The 13,009-nt window shown below is 44.2% G+C and overlaps 1 protein-coding gene across 4 annotated transcripts in view; it reads right to left on the bottom strand.

Moving 5' to 3' along the window:
- TEX55 (testis expressed 55) overlaps nucleotides 1–13,009 on the bottom strand; it is a 543,889-nt gene that overhangs the window by 324,946 nt on the left and 205,934 nt on the right. For all 4 annotated transcript variants that reach the window (XM_069635919.1, XM_069635920.1, XM_069635922.1 and 1 more), the window contains one exon: nucleotides 8,301–8,363. In XM_069635919.1, the coding sequence (XP_069492020.1) occupies nucleotides 8,301–8,363 (63 nt within the window). The remainder of the gene's footprint in view (nucleotides 1–8,300; nucleotides 8,364–13,009) is intronic.

The following is a 13,009-nucleotide window of genomic DNA, read 5'->3' as shown; positions in this document are numbered from 1 at the left end:
GGGTATGTTTTGCTCCCCTCCCTTTTAATCCTTAAACAAATGATCTAGAAAGAACATTAACAGAGAAATCCCTAAATAGTCCAATGCCAGGGGACACCAGGTTGCCTGTACTCTGCTATGCGGACAATATCGTACTAAAAACCATATGCCCTAGTCCACCGCAGAGTCTCATCATGGCCATGCAATGTTCATGAAAGAAAGGGAACTCCCCATTTATACAAATAAATCAAAAGTGACGATTATACAGGGACAAAGAACAGAATCTTGTAGATTTACACTGAGCGGCGAAGGACTGGAGCAAATTAAAAACGTCACTTATGCAGATACAATTTTTTCAAATCACCCAAGAGCCCAGTCACATAAACTTTGAGCAGCTGTTCTTGCGTAGAGTAAAGGTGCAATTTTAAGAGTTGCTCAAGTTGCTGGGCATCAGCCTATTAAATCAATGTTATGCTTGTTTAAGCCTAAATCCTGCTCTATGGGCTTTTTGGCATGCATGTTTGGGGTTTTGAATACTATTAGTTGTTTTAAAGGGCAGAAGACTCATGTTTATACATGTCTATGGTCTTCTGGAATCAGCAAGCAATTGGGCTGTACATAATGAGCAAGCTCAGTCCTTCATTCGGGATATGGCACTGTTGAGGCTGCTTCAATTGTTGCGGTTCCTAACCTGGAACATCCTGCATACCACTCTGACCAGTGGCTCCTTGGGGACCTTAGGCCTAGGGAATGGATACGGAGAATTATTATGGTTTATCCATGGTCAAAACATATTAGCTTTGACAGAGATTAGTGTCTATTTTCTGGAATCGCAGACCGGGAGGATTGGATAATTGATAGCCTGACTCAAATGGCACGTACTATTGCTGCAGGCCTTCTTACCATAGGTCTTTGGGACTTTGAAAGGGGCATTCTAATGGTTGCAGATGCCACCATAGTTCCTCCCCTGATCTGGACAAAAGCAATAGTGACCACTTGCGACTAAGCTGTTGGAGACACTCCCAAGCAGAGCATCTCATCCAGTCTCCTATTAGTGCAAGTCATGGAGTGAGGGGATTCACCAGCTTCTGGGCCCCCTATGAACATATGCCTGAAGTGATGTCCTGCCCATCTGAAAAATGTGCAGCCAGTTCACATCGGTTATAGCTTTGGCGTCTGCAGTTACAAGAACTACCTGATCCCCAGCATGTGTTGTTGGAATGCTTTACAGTATGTGGGTGGCTGACCTAATGAGATGTCTCGGCCGTGTGAGAAATTCCCTATGAGGAGGAGGGAGTTGGATGGAGACAGGGTATTCTGCCTCCTCACAGGAGTTGGAGTAGGTGTGGGGGGGCAGTCAATTGTAGCAACACGCGTGGCGTTGGTGCTGGAAGCAGTGGAAGAGGTACCAGTACAGGAGCAATCAAAAGTGGTGAAGCCCCAGTAGAAGAGGTGCTTGTCAGGGAGAGTTCTCATAAATGGCTGATTTCCGTTACCTAAGCAGCTTTGCTGGATTTCTAGGATTTATTTTTCTCACCTGGTAAGAGTGTGAGCCTTTTTCCCACTCTTACATGTGTTTTGCTGTGTGGTTTTCACTTTTTGCGTGATCTTGTTCACTGGAGCCTCACCTACTCCATGGCCTCATATTTTCATGTGTGTTACACAGCACCTTCAGTGCAGTGACACAGGGTTGTCTTTGAGACTTCCCCCCCGACTCAATTTTCTGGGGCTGACTACTGTCCCCCAGAAAAGGGTAAAGGGTATTTTTTCAAACACGTTTTACTTTACTTTAGTCACTTTAAACCACAGACCCAGTACACTCCATTTTACAAGGAGTACTGGAAAGGGTTAACTTTTATCCCTTTTTGTCTCTGCCTCTTGGAGCAATGTTTCGCTCCCTTTACATTAAGACTTGGCTGCTGGCAGTGGTATCTACCCTAACTTTTCTACCGCGGTTATCTTATATAAACGTGGTAATGTTTTAGGCTTTTATATTAGCCTTGAACATAAACCTGCTTGACCAAATACATTTTATTTTGGCTCCGGCTGGGTTTATTCGCCATTTCTTTTTGTTAAAGTCTTTCTTGTGTTTTTCTCTGCGCGCCAAACCAGGGATGACTCCTTTATTCGCTGTCTTTTTGCGGGCTTCTGCACAGAAGCCCTCCTTAAGGCGCCTGAAAGTCTAGGTAGGCAGCATGTGAGGGAGGGATCTTCAGAGCCCTGCCAAGGGTTCCCTTGGTAACCCAAGTCGCACACCTGTTTGATTGGCTGAGGGGACTGTCCTTGCCAGGACAGCCACCCTGCTGTGTGATTAACAGCCGGGCTGTATGAATGGGGTAAAATTGCATAAAAGCAGGTCTCTGGGACTGAAAAGGCAGAGTCGCCACTGGAACGAAAGAACCAACGAGGAACTAGCAGAAGAGGACCCCTACAAAGACTGAACTGTGAAGCCCTGCTGCAGGTCCGAATCTTCAGAATTCGATGACAGAGAAGATCCTCCAGCAAACCTCTTCCCTTGAGCTGGTGGGACCAACCAGTTCGCCTAAACTGCAAGCCAGGACCCCTCCTCTGGTCGAATTCGCTGTACAGAGCTACAGTGGGCCGGATAGCCTGGAAGGTTGGGCCCTGCTTGGGTTTTAAGGAGCGCACCTTTTATTCGTTGCTTTGCTCTGCTGCTGGTTTCTTCCCTGGGTAGTGCAGGACCCTCCAGTCTTCCTACTTCTTGTCAGTCCGACAGTCGCTTCAGGAACCGTTAGCCTGCAGGAACTACCAGGAATGTCCGCCTCAGCTACAGCTACCTCTCCGTTTTAAGGTACTGTGCAAATCCGGTTGTCTGTTTCGTTCAACCGCGGGGAAAGTGTTTGAAATCTTTCTCCAATCTAAGGGCTTGTCCTTCTCTTCTCTTTGAACTAACTTTTGTACCAACCAACCTCGTCCGGAAACCATGCCACAAACTTTACCTCAAACTACCCTGAACCGTGTCATCTTGAGCAAAAGACTTTTGACCCATTGACTTTGGCCCTAAGCCTTTTCTACCTGATTCTATCTCTGTAGTTCCTCTTGTTCAAGTGCCCCGAGTACTTACCTGTTGGTGTGATTTAATTTCTATTAACTCCCCCCCCCCTTTTAAATTGCTGGAGTGCCATTTTGCTCCCACTTCATTTTGTGAGCTTAACTTGTCTGGAATTTAAGGGAAGTGGTGTGGTGTATTAAGAGTGTGCTTTTTAGACTGCTTATAATAGTGTACTGTTATACAACTGAAGAGTGAAATAAATGTATAGTCTTTTACTTGAAAACCTCGAGTCAGTGTTTGCCTGAATCATAGTAATTGCTGTCCTTTGTGTAACTATTTGATACTGCTCACTTACTCTTGAGATAAGTCTGGCTGCTCCGCTACTGCTAACACTTTAACTGTGTAGTACAGGCTTGTACCAAAGGTGAAATTGTACTGTCACTTGTAGTCTTAATTGTGTGTGGTGTTCCCAAAGGGTACTGCATATAATTCTACCTAATAGTGCTTGACATGACTAGGAAAAGGTGCGGCTGGTGAGGCCCTCTCTGAAAAAAGGTCTTTGAATAAACAGCACATGGGTGGCAAAGACATAATGTGTCCAAATATGAATAGGAATGCATTCTCTTGCTGTGTGTGTCTTCCACTTAACAAAGGCCCACAGGTAATGGTTGCATGTGCAAGGGTAAAGGCCACAGAAAGAACATTGTGGGGTCCAGTAACTTGAACAAGATCAAATAAAGGCCAAGGCCATCATTATGTGAGTGGACTAGTCCACTCCTGGTTGGAAGTCCACAGTTATGTGAAAAGGTGCCCAGTACCCACGTGTAGTCAGAGGTATCTCAGCAAGTGTTAGCCGCTGAAGGGGTCTCAGATCTCTTGCTTTTGGCTTCACCAGCCAGACGGTCAAAACCGCACCTTATCCTGGGCTCAGGCCTTACCAAGGGCTGAGACCGGTTCTCTGAGGAGGTGCCTAGGAGATGGTTTTAGATCGCAGAGGCAACACTTCAGGATTTCTCCTGGTAGAGTGTTTGTCAGGGTTATCATATCTTGTGAAACAGAACAGGATCCAAAGAACCTCTCCCAGGTCTGTGAGTCATTGGAAAAGAATGACCTCACTGGGGTGGTTGAACATAAAACATGCTCAGTATTCTGTGGATGAATGTGAGAAACATCTGCAGAAGCTTCTGGTGAAAATGGATTTCCCCAATGTATGGTTAAAAAAAGAAGGGCCCTGTGGGAGAATGCATCACAAAGTGCACAATCCAGTAAAAAAATGGTGAGGCCCCAGGGAATATTGGCAGAGCCAATGCTGATCTGCTTCCAAGAGAACTTGTCTACTGTGTGTAAAAAAACAAAAACCTACAGCCACTCTCTGAAGCGATGACACTGTCTGCACAGAGAAAAGGAATGAAGATTTGGCCGGGATCATGTGCCGAGGAGGATCTGAGCTGGGATATCTGCTGCTGCACATGCCCCCAACCACATGTTTTATTTTTCTAAATGAATGCCTCTCCATGTCATGCTTCGGTCCTATCCCGATATGGGACTATTTCCCAGAAGCAATGAGGAAAGGGGAGGAGGCATAAGAGGATATGGCTGCTCTGGGGTAGGATGTCATGGGATCAGGCCGGCATCCAACAGTAAATGGACATCAGGTCTTGAATAGAATGTATGTGTGAGTGTTCTGTTTTACGATTTAGTTAAATTCAATTTTTGTTTGAAATATATTTTAAAGAGTGGCCCGTGATCCCCACATGTCCTTATGGGATCATTGTAAAGGTTGGGATGGGGAATTGTCCCTTAGAGTTGAGGAATAACAACAAGGTGCTGTAAACAAAACAGGAACTGGATAGACACAACGGAGGAAGAAGTACCCGCCAATCAAACTGCACAAAACAGAATATAGCTTAGTGGGGCACACTGTTGGTGGAAAATATATTAATGGCAGGACCTAGAATATTTAGGAAGGATATCATTTAGGTGCGGGTGGATGGGACAGCTTGGGGCAGGAATGTAACATTCTGATGGAGAAAGGGCGTTTAATCACTCAGTCGACTCCATGCATTGGGTCTGATGGAGTCTAATAAACTACCACCCATCTCACGCTCCAGGCAAAGGACTTTGTACTTGGCTTCATTGCTTCTTAGATCCCCTGCTTCCCTTCTGAAGCTGCAGGTCTTTGAACCCCTCACTATTTGTTTCCACTTACTATCAGGTATCATCTCTGCTGCACATCTTAGTATTAACACATAAGAGGCATGAATCCCTTCCCTTCCTTTCCATTCCCAATGTCATGGAGGAAGACGCCTTGAAATGATGACCCCCAAGCCATGATACCCTTGTAGCAACCCATTGGTGCCTATTTCTCAATGGAGTGCACTGCATCTACCAGACAACTTAGTCTTAGGTCATCGCACAACGTCCTACTCCATGAATGGATCTCAACCTAGGCTACTCTAGTGTAGTTTACTTTGTCTATAGGCGTTTTGTTGCAACATGTTAAGAGAAACCTAATAGGGTGAACCATGTCATATCAAATGCAGTGTTTGATATTAACTGAATCCTACAATCAGGGCAGATTGATGGGCCTGATATACAATCCACCCTACAACCACTTCTGCTGTGCCTTTTGCAATACTCTAGCTTAAAGATATTTCACAATCTCTCTACACTTGTCCCTCTTAATTTTGCGATCCCTGAGGTCAAGTTTACCAGCAAACATTTAACAGCCTTGTTTCTTCATGTTCCTCTGTAAATTGGGATGACATCCATGATTCGGGGATCCACTCTTGGGCAGAGAGTAATCTCAAGGGAATGAAAACATGTTGTGCTGGGGGCCCCATCATTGTTAGACTCTGGCATCACAAAGGTCTTTGAGACTGCATAAACCTGATGAACATACACTCTTATTTTACTGTTTACTGGTATCACTCTACAGGGACTATTAGCAACATTGCTGAATTGGGGACTGTGTAGGAATGTGAACTTGTTGATCGGCTCATATACTATCTAAGAACGCAATCAGTGAAAGTACATATTTATGTTATATCATATATGAAAGCAGGTTGTCACATCCATAGTTTACTCATGCCCTTCTTCATGTTTTCTGCTCTACACTAAGAAAGGCCTGCGGGTGATCTGAGATTATCTAGTCTCTTCCAATGTTGCTGATTATTATATTAAAAGTACAAAAACCAATATGTATCAGACAGCTAATAAATATGCATACTAGTAACTGCTAATGTCTTCAGAATGCAGGACATGCAAAGCAAAACAGTAAAGAAACAGACTCAAACCATTATGAAACAATAGGCTGCATGTTTCCCAGAACCATAGCCTTACAACTTTTACCAGGGGATCAGCATCCATTATAGGATTTATTTGTCTCCTCCTCGCCCCTCCTCCACACTTACCAGTATTGCTGCTTATTTCTCCTTCTTGAACCTCCTTCTCACTTCTCAGTCACCCTTCGCTCTCCTAAGCAATCATTTATCAAGATAGTTTTAACTGTTGTTAGACCAGCGACTGCTTACTCCATGTACCCTCCTTCCTATTTTTTCTCTGTCTTCCCCTGCTTCCTCTCCTCCTTCCACTTTCATTCCACTTTCCATACCCCTTCCCCCTTCCTGCGGTTCCCCTCTGATGGGAGTGATTTCACATGTCTCTGACCTATAATAAATCACAAAAAAAATATAACTATGTAAAAGTACTGTCTTTCTGCTATTCAACTCTGAATGTCGTCTCATTTTGTTCACCTCAACCCCACAAAAACGGAGGTTATTTCCTTTCCTGCTTCCTCGGTTCCTCGGTTCCTCCCCCTCTTCCACCTCCATCTCTCTCAATCCCCTCCAACTCTCTTGCCCTTCTCCATCGGCAAGCAGCATAGGTGTAATCTTCTACCCTTCTCTCGCGTTCTCTCTTCACATTTCTTCTGCTCGCTCTGGCTGATATGCTTTATTTAATATTCTTTGTGCCCTCTGCTGCCTCTCCTTCCACTCCACTAAGCTTCTTCTTTCTTGTCTGGTCTTCTCTTGCATCGACTATTGCTCGGCTCTTCTTTTTGGTGTTCCTGTTGTCTCATTTCAGCTTCACGTCATATATATAATTCATATACTCGTCTTCTCTACGCTCTCCCGCCTCGTTCCACCATTTATTTATTCCTCCATGCTTTCTATATCTCTTCTTCCTTTTGAGTCTCATCTTCTTTTCTGCTTTCTTTCAATTGTCTTTAAATGTATCCACAGTCTCTCCCCTCTGTATCTTTCTCAAGTAATATCACCCACTGCCCCAATCCTGAGCATTATGCTCTCAGAACCAGTTCCCTCTTTCTGTCCTAAGAACTGTCTCTTCTCATTTCCGCTCTTTGCCTTGTTTGCTCACAAGCATTGAAACTCGCTTTCTCTGTCCATCCGTTGCTCTTCTTCTTTACATATCTTCCAAACCAATCTCAAAGCACATCTGCTATCTGCTTTTTCAAATAATTGATTCTATTTTCAGTCTACTGATTATTGTCTGGAATGTATTTCACATTTTGATTGTACTGTGTGCCTCTTCTATTCTGTTCAGCGCTTTGGCAAAAGCGCCCATAAAAATCAAATAAATATAAATACAGTTAAAATAAATGGTTGCTCATCACACATTAATATTAAGAAATCGGGCGAAAAGCACACATAAAACTCAAGGCTTCCCACAGGTTCAAGCATGAACACATGGTGAACAACAAACACATGTACTATTTTTCTATTTGATATTGAGCTAAATTCTATATATATTTGCAGGAGCAGAGCACATTACTGCAAAGCACATTAGAATAGGCCTGCGAGTGAGGAGAAGGACTGAGAAGGAGGGACAAGGAAGAGTAAAGAGGACGTCCCAAAATTGATATGAATGTGCCAATTTTATGACCTCCTCATCTCTCCTCCTCATGGCCCCTTCTCACTTCTAACCCTCTATTCTTACAACTAGCGTTTCACTGCTCCACACTCATAGGGAATAAAAGTGAAGACTGATCAGTGAAGAGGATGATTGAGGTATGAGAAGAAGGTGCGCGCAGGAGAAACTAGAAGGTCTTCCTACCAAAGAGTGACATGGGATGATTGCGAAGGAGCAGAGATACTTTAATATCTAGGGAAGTGTTTGTGGCCAAAGACACTCCTCTGAAGTATGCATTGTATGTGACATCTCAGCATAACCACAATTAAAGAACTTCACTTCGATTTCGCAACATTGCAAATGTAAATGTGACTTATGAAGCAGACAGCGTGTATAAACATGAAAGGCAGGGTTGTATTGTAGAACAGGTACTTACGTATTCCTGACACTCCAGCCCAATCACAAATCCTCCCTCTGCTGCAAGCACAAGGCGTTCTAACTGAAATCCAATGAAAAAGAAAAAGGCATGTTTATCAGAAGAAAGCAAGTTCAACGAAGGATAATAAGCTCCACTAGGGCCATTGTGCAATTTGTACGCCTAGAAGTAGATATGTATTGTAATAAACAAGATATCTTTCAGAGTTCTGGGAAATAACTGTTTTGTCATCAAAATAGCAATACTTGTTGGCTTTACTTCAGTCCTCCCAAATGGTCTAGTTGCAGGTGATACTAAAATCACCTTCAAATAGGCCAAACATCAAATCAACTAGTTAGGAAGAATGTTAGATTTCTTGTTTCAATGTTTCTATTCAACCATATTAAAACTTTGTATGCAGACGTGCAGGCAGCCAACAACAAGTAACAAAAAAGTCAAAGTGTATAGTTGCATAGACCATAGTGATAGTAATGTATCCCTCCAATTGTGCTCACAATGATACTCACCCAATGCCAGTACAGGTGAACATAATCTTTAGGATTAGTTGAAATTGAAAGAATGTACATTTGCAGTCAAACGCATAGAACCAATCTGTTTTCCTTAAGACAATGTTCATTGCAGTGACTCCTGAATTCATTGAACTAATATTTGTGAATTTCAACTTTTATTGAAGTCACTCAAATTTGAGATGATGCATAGCTTTTTTAGTCATCCGCCTCTTTTTTTTTTAGGTAATTTTAAAACCTACTTTCTCAACACAAGAGGCTCACATGCTCTATTAGCAGAATTAGAACTGGGCATTGGTGGCAGAACCAATGAGGTTGCTGAGAACACGAGTTGGATTCCCTGTAATGGCTCAAAAACTAACTTTGGCTCTTCACTGATGCCTTCTGCACCACCTCACTGCTCTTTCATCCTCCCAAGAAGAGAAAATGAACTCTTCCAGAGCTATCATTTCTATTTCCCAGCGGGAATCATGATTGCATTGTTTTAGTGCATTGGATGCACGTTGTTTTGAAGCTGAATGGTGATCAATGAGAAACATGCACCAAAACCAAGGGTGTTAACTGGGTTTATTTGAGCAAACATTACCTGGAGCAAAATAGCAGAATGTCTTCCTTTCGATCAGCACTAAAGTCTGTTTGTCTGCTCAAGTTCCAACAAAACTAACCAAAAAAAGGTTTGTAGACTTTCAAAAGACTCAGCAATTTGGGCTACCCGACAGCAATCCTTGGTAGGTTTTCAGCCACTGCGATTCTGAGTTCCACTGGGCAGAGGATGGGAATCTGCAGTTTAGAGCCCAAGACCTTCTGCTCAGCTTGGGATGGTTAGCTCGGCTTGAGAGATATTATGCTGGCTCTAACCTAGTGCATTCTTACTAACCTCCAATTCCCTCTGTCAGCTATTCTCCTCACACCTCCACCACTTGTTATACCTTGGGAAAAGCATCCTCTATTTCCCCTCAGTGCTTATATTTAGCCTCACTTTGATCTTCTAATACCTTCTTGTCACAACCTTATACTGCCTCCTGTCCGCCACACTGGTCCTACAGGTTGTCACACCCTCCCTATTACACACACCTGATAATACTGCCACTCCTGCCCCTGCCCAAAACTCTAGAATCACTATAGCTCGCCCCGCTCCCTCTGTCCCGTCTTATTCCCCCTTCACACTCCGGCACTCACGTGGGCCTCCTGATGACTCGCGTGCACACCTCACCCGCAACAGAACGCTCTCCAGGTTGCGTCCTTTTTTGCATTGGCAGCTTCCTTGGCGCCTAGGTAATCGGCGGAACACTAATATGCTTCCGCGTCGCGTGACCAGCGCTGTGCGCTCACGTGACCCGGGAATCCACTCACATGATGCGGAAGCACGTCCCGTGACGGGAAGTAATGCCAGAAGCACGAGTATTTAAACATGGCTCTCCGTGTACTCGCTGCTTCACAGCTGTTCTTTGCAACCTGTTTGGCGTTACACGTCAGTTTGGATTTCTTGACTCTCTTGGATTTTTGACCTCGGTTTGCTTACTTGGACTTCGCTTGGATTACCTTACTGGCTTTGTTACATTGGATTTGCCTGTGGTTTGAATTCGGACTGCTCTTTGGACTGCAACACGGATTTCCCTTTTGCATCTGGTTTTCTTTGGAACTTCTTGCTTTCAAGCTTCACAGCTACCAAACCACGTTCTTGTCATCTGGTGGTTCTCACGCCATTATTTGGGACTACAGTCTACCTGCTCATGTGAATCCCGGACCCTTACCTCATAGGTTCATTGCCTTTCTCCTGACCCCTCTGGTAAGACCTTTTTCACGTTATTTTGGCACTGTCATTTACTGTCATTTGCTTGGTACTTAATCAGTATTTTCTTGCAGCGGATTGGGGTCCCAGAGGTTCGCGGTTCCGGAGTTGACCATCTCCACCAATGGCCTCAACGGTCGCACAGGGAGTGACTTTGAGTTCTCTCTGTGTGGCATTTGGGGACAGAGGACTCTTCTGCCTACACGACATTCAAGTCTCAACACAGGTGTACGACGTACATGGGTTGCCTACCCTTCCCTGTCTCAACCATCCCCGACTATCTTTCTTCTCCAACTGTTCTACAAATGTATCTAAAACCTCCTGGTCTGTCAACACCACCTCCTAATGGGGGTTCTCTATATCCTCCTTATCCTTGGCTCTTACCAGCTGCCCATCAGGATGTTTCACCACCAACCTCCTTCTGAAATATAACCACCTCTCCTGATGTTTCAATTGCCACCTCACCAACTCTTGTTCTCTCACCAGCGCTCTCTGATCTGCTTCCTCCTAATCTCTTCATTGCTGTCTGACCACCTTTTCCTGTTTTCTCACCACTTCCTCCTGTCTCTCTGCCTTTTCCACCTTTGTCTCCAGTTTCATCCACCATCACCTGCTGCTTCCGTCATCCATATGAGAGTGAGCGGGATGGGGGGAAAAAAGTCTGTCCCCAGGGGTGGTGTTGACGTGGCTGGAAGAATGCGTGTGGTCACTAGCAGATTCAGCTCACTTTCCAGACATCTGGTGTACTGAGCGTCCTTGACTGGGTGCAAATAAATATGTTTACATCCGCTAGTATAGGTACATGTTACTGTACATAACTCTTTGGGATTCAAAGATATGCACTCCTACTGGTTCCTTGCATTGTGCACCAACACATACATCGAACAAAGTTTCCATTTGGACTCAGAAACTACACCACAAGGGTCACAGTAAGTGATGGAATTTACACATAGTTCAGAGAACCATGCCTTTACAAGAAAAAGAACAACTTTTAGAATGCACTGTTAATGGTCCCCTGTTCTGGTTCCTGATTCCTGATTCCTGGTTTTCTAATGTACTAAATGTGACCCATGCTTGCACATTTGTAATTACTGTGTTATGGTGCTACTTTCCAGTCCCATTGCACTTATGAGTCCCTGATTGCTTGCTGCCCTAGGTAGCCCTGCAATTCCTGCGTGCGTCTTCATACACGTACCCCCTTGACAGTGGTCTCTTGTGGTCCTTGCCTGTGCACTTATTATCTCACTATGATACCCTGCTACACCTGGGTCCTCTGTCATTGAGCTTTTATGGCTCTGCCTCGGTTGCAGTGTTGGGCCTTCTTCCTTTTCCTGCTATACCCCTACACACAGCCCCATTGCCACTCATTTGAACTTTTCTGGCCTCAATATTTAAAGGCACTAGGGACCTTTTTCATTCCTTCCCTTGCACCCTACTTGTGATGCCATGGATTTACTATGTTTCACTGCCAGTGTCTTATAAATCTAGAGCATACTGGTAACAGTGATGTTTGGAGTCATTGCAGTTGTGCCTGCAGACCATGGACATACTATGTAAAGGTTTTTCAGCAGCAAATGTCAGTGGATCACTTACTACGAATTACCATTTGGATTTAAAAACATTGGTTAATGACCTGAAGGGTTACGAACAATAGTGTGACCATGGTCATTAGAGGCAGTGTACTTCGACACAAAGGTCACAGAGGGAGCAATCAAGTTCTGTTTTCTTTCTAAAGACAGTGGCGATGTAGCACTTACCACACATTTATTGCCTGGATCAACACATTAACTTGTCAAATGTAAATTGTGTGCATTATTAACGTGTTGGGGTTTATGGATGTCCTAATGGGAACAAAACTGTTAACTGAAATGTCTTGTATATGGTTTCCTGCAGGACAATGATGTAATTTCATTTTGAGTCATTGACATGTTTTCTTGAGCAGGGGTCTTGTGTGGAGACAGAAGGTTTCGGTAATGGTGACTTCCCATCGGGGAACATAACTATGGTGTGAAAGGGACTGTGTGTGTGCTTAACACTGACCCAAGCGCCTGGAGGCATTTCTTGAGCAATGTGACAGTTTTCAATGGAGGAGCATGGAAGCATTTCAGAAGGGACGGCGGGAAGGTGGCGAGGAAAGGCATGGGGCGTATGGATCTCGCAGATATGCAAGAACAGCTGGAAGACACGGAGACTCGAAGAGGAGATTTTAAAACTCTGAGTCTCTGGGCTGAATTCCAAGGTTAGGCGTGTGTGGCTTATGGATCGTAAAATGTATTGTGGGGCATCTTTTTAGGGTCTATTTGAGCGGAGCTTTAGGATGTGGCTATTTTAGCGTAATTGAAAGACAATTTATTTATGTTGCAACCCGAGGTGCAGATCTGGAAGGATGAGGGACCTGCATGAGGCTATGT

Source organism: Ambystoma mexicanum, chromosome 7p (genome assembly GCF_040938575.1).
Source record: "Ambystoma mexicanum isolate Mex_15411 chromosome 7p, UKY_AmexF1_1, whole genome shotgun sequence".
Classification (NCBI taxonomy): domain Eukaryota; kingdom Metazoa; phylum Chordata; class Amphibia; order Caudata; family Ambystomatidae; genus Ambystoma; species Ambystoma mexicanum.
Note: the sequence above shows the minus strand (reverse complement) of the source record. Positions and strands in the feature narration are given on the sequence as shown.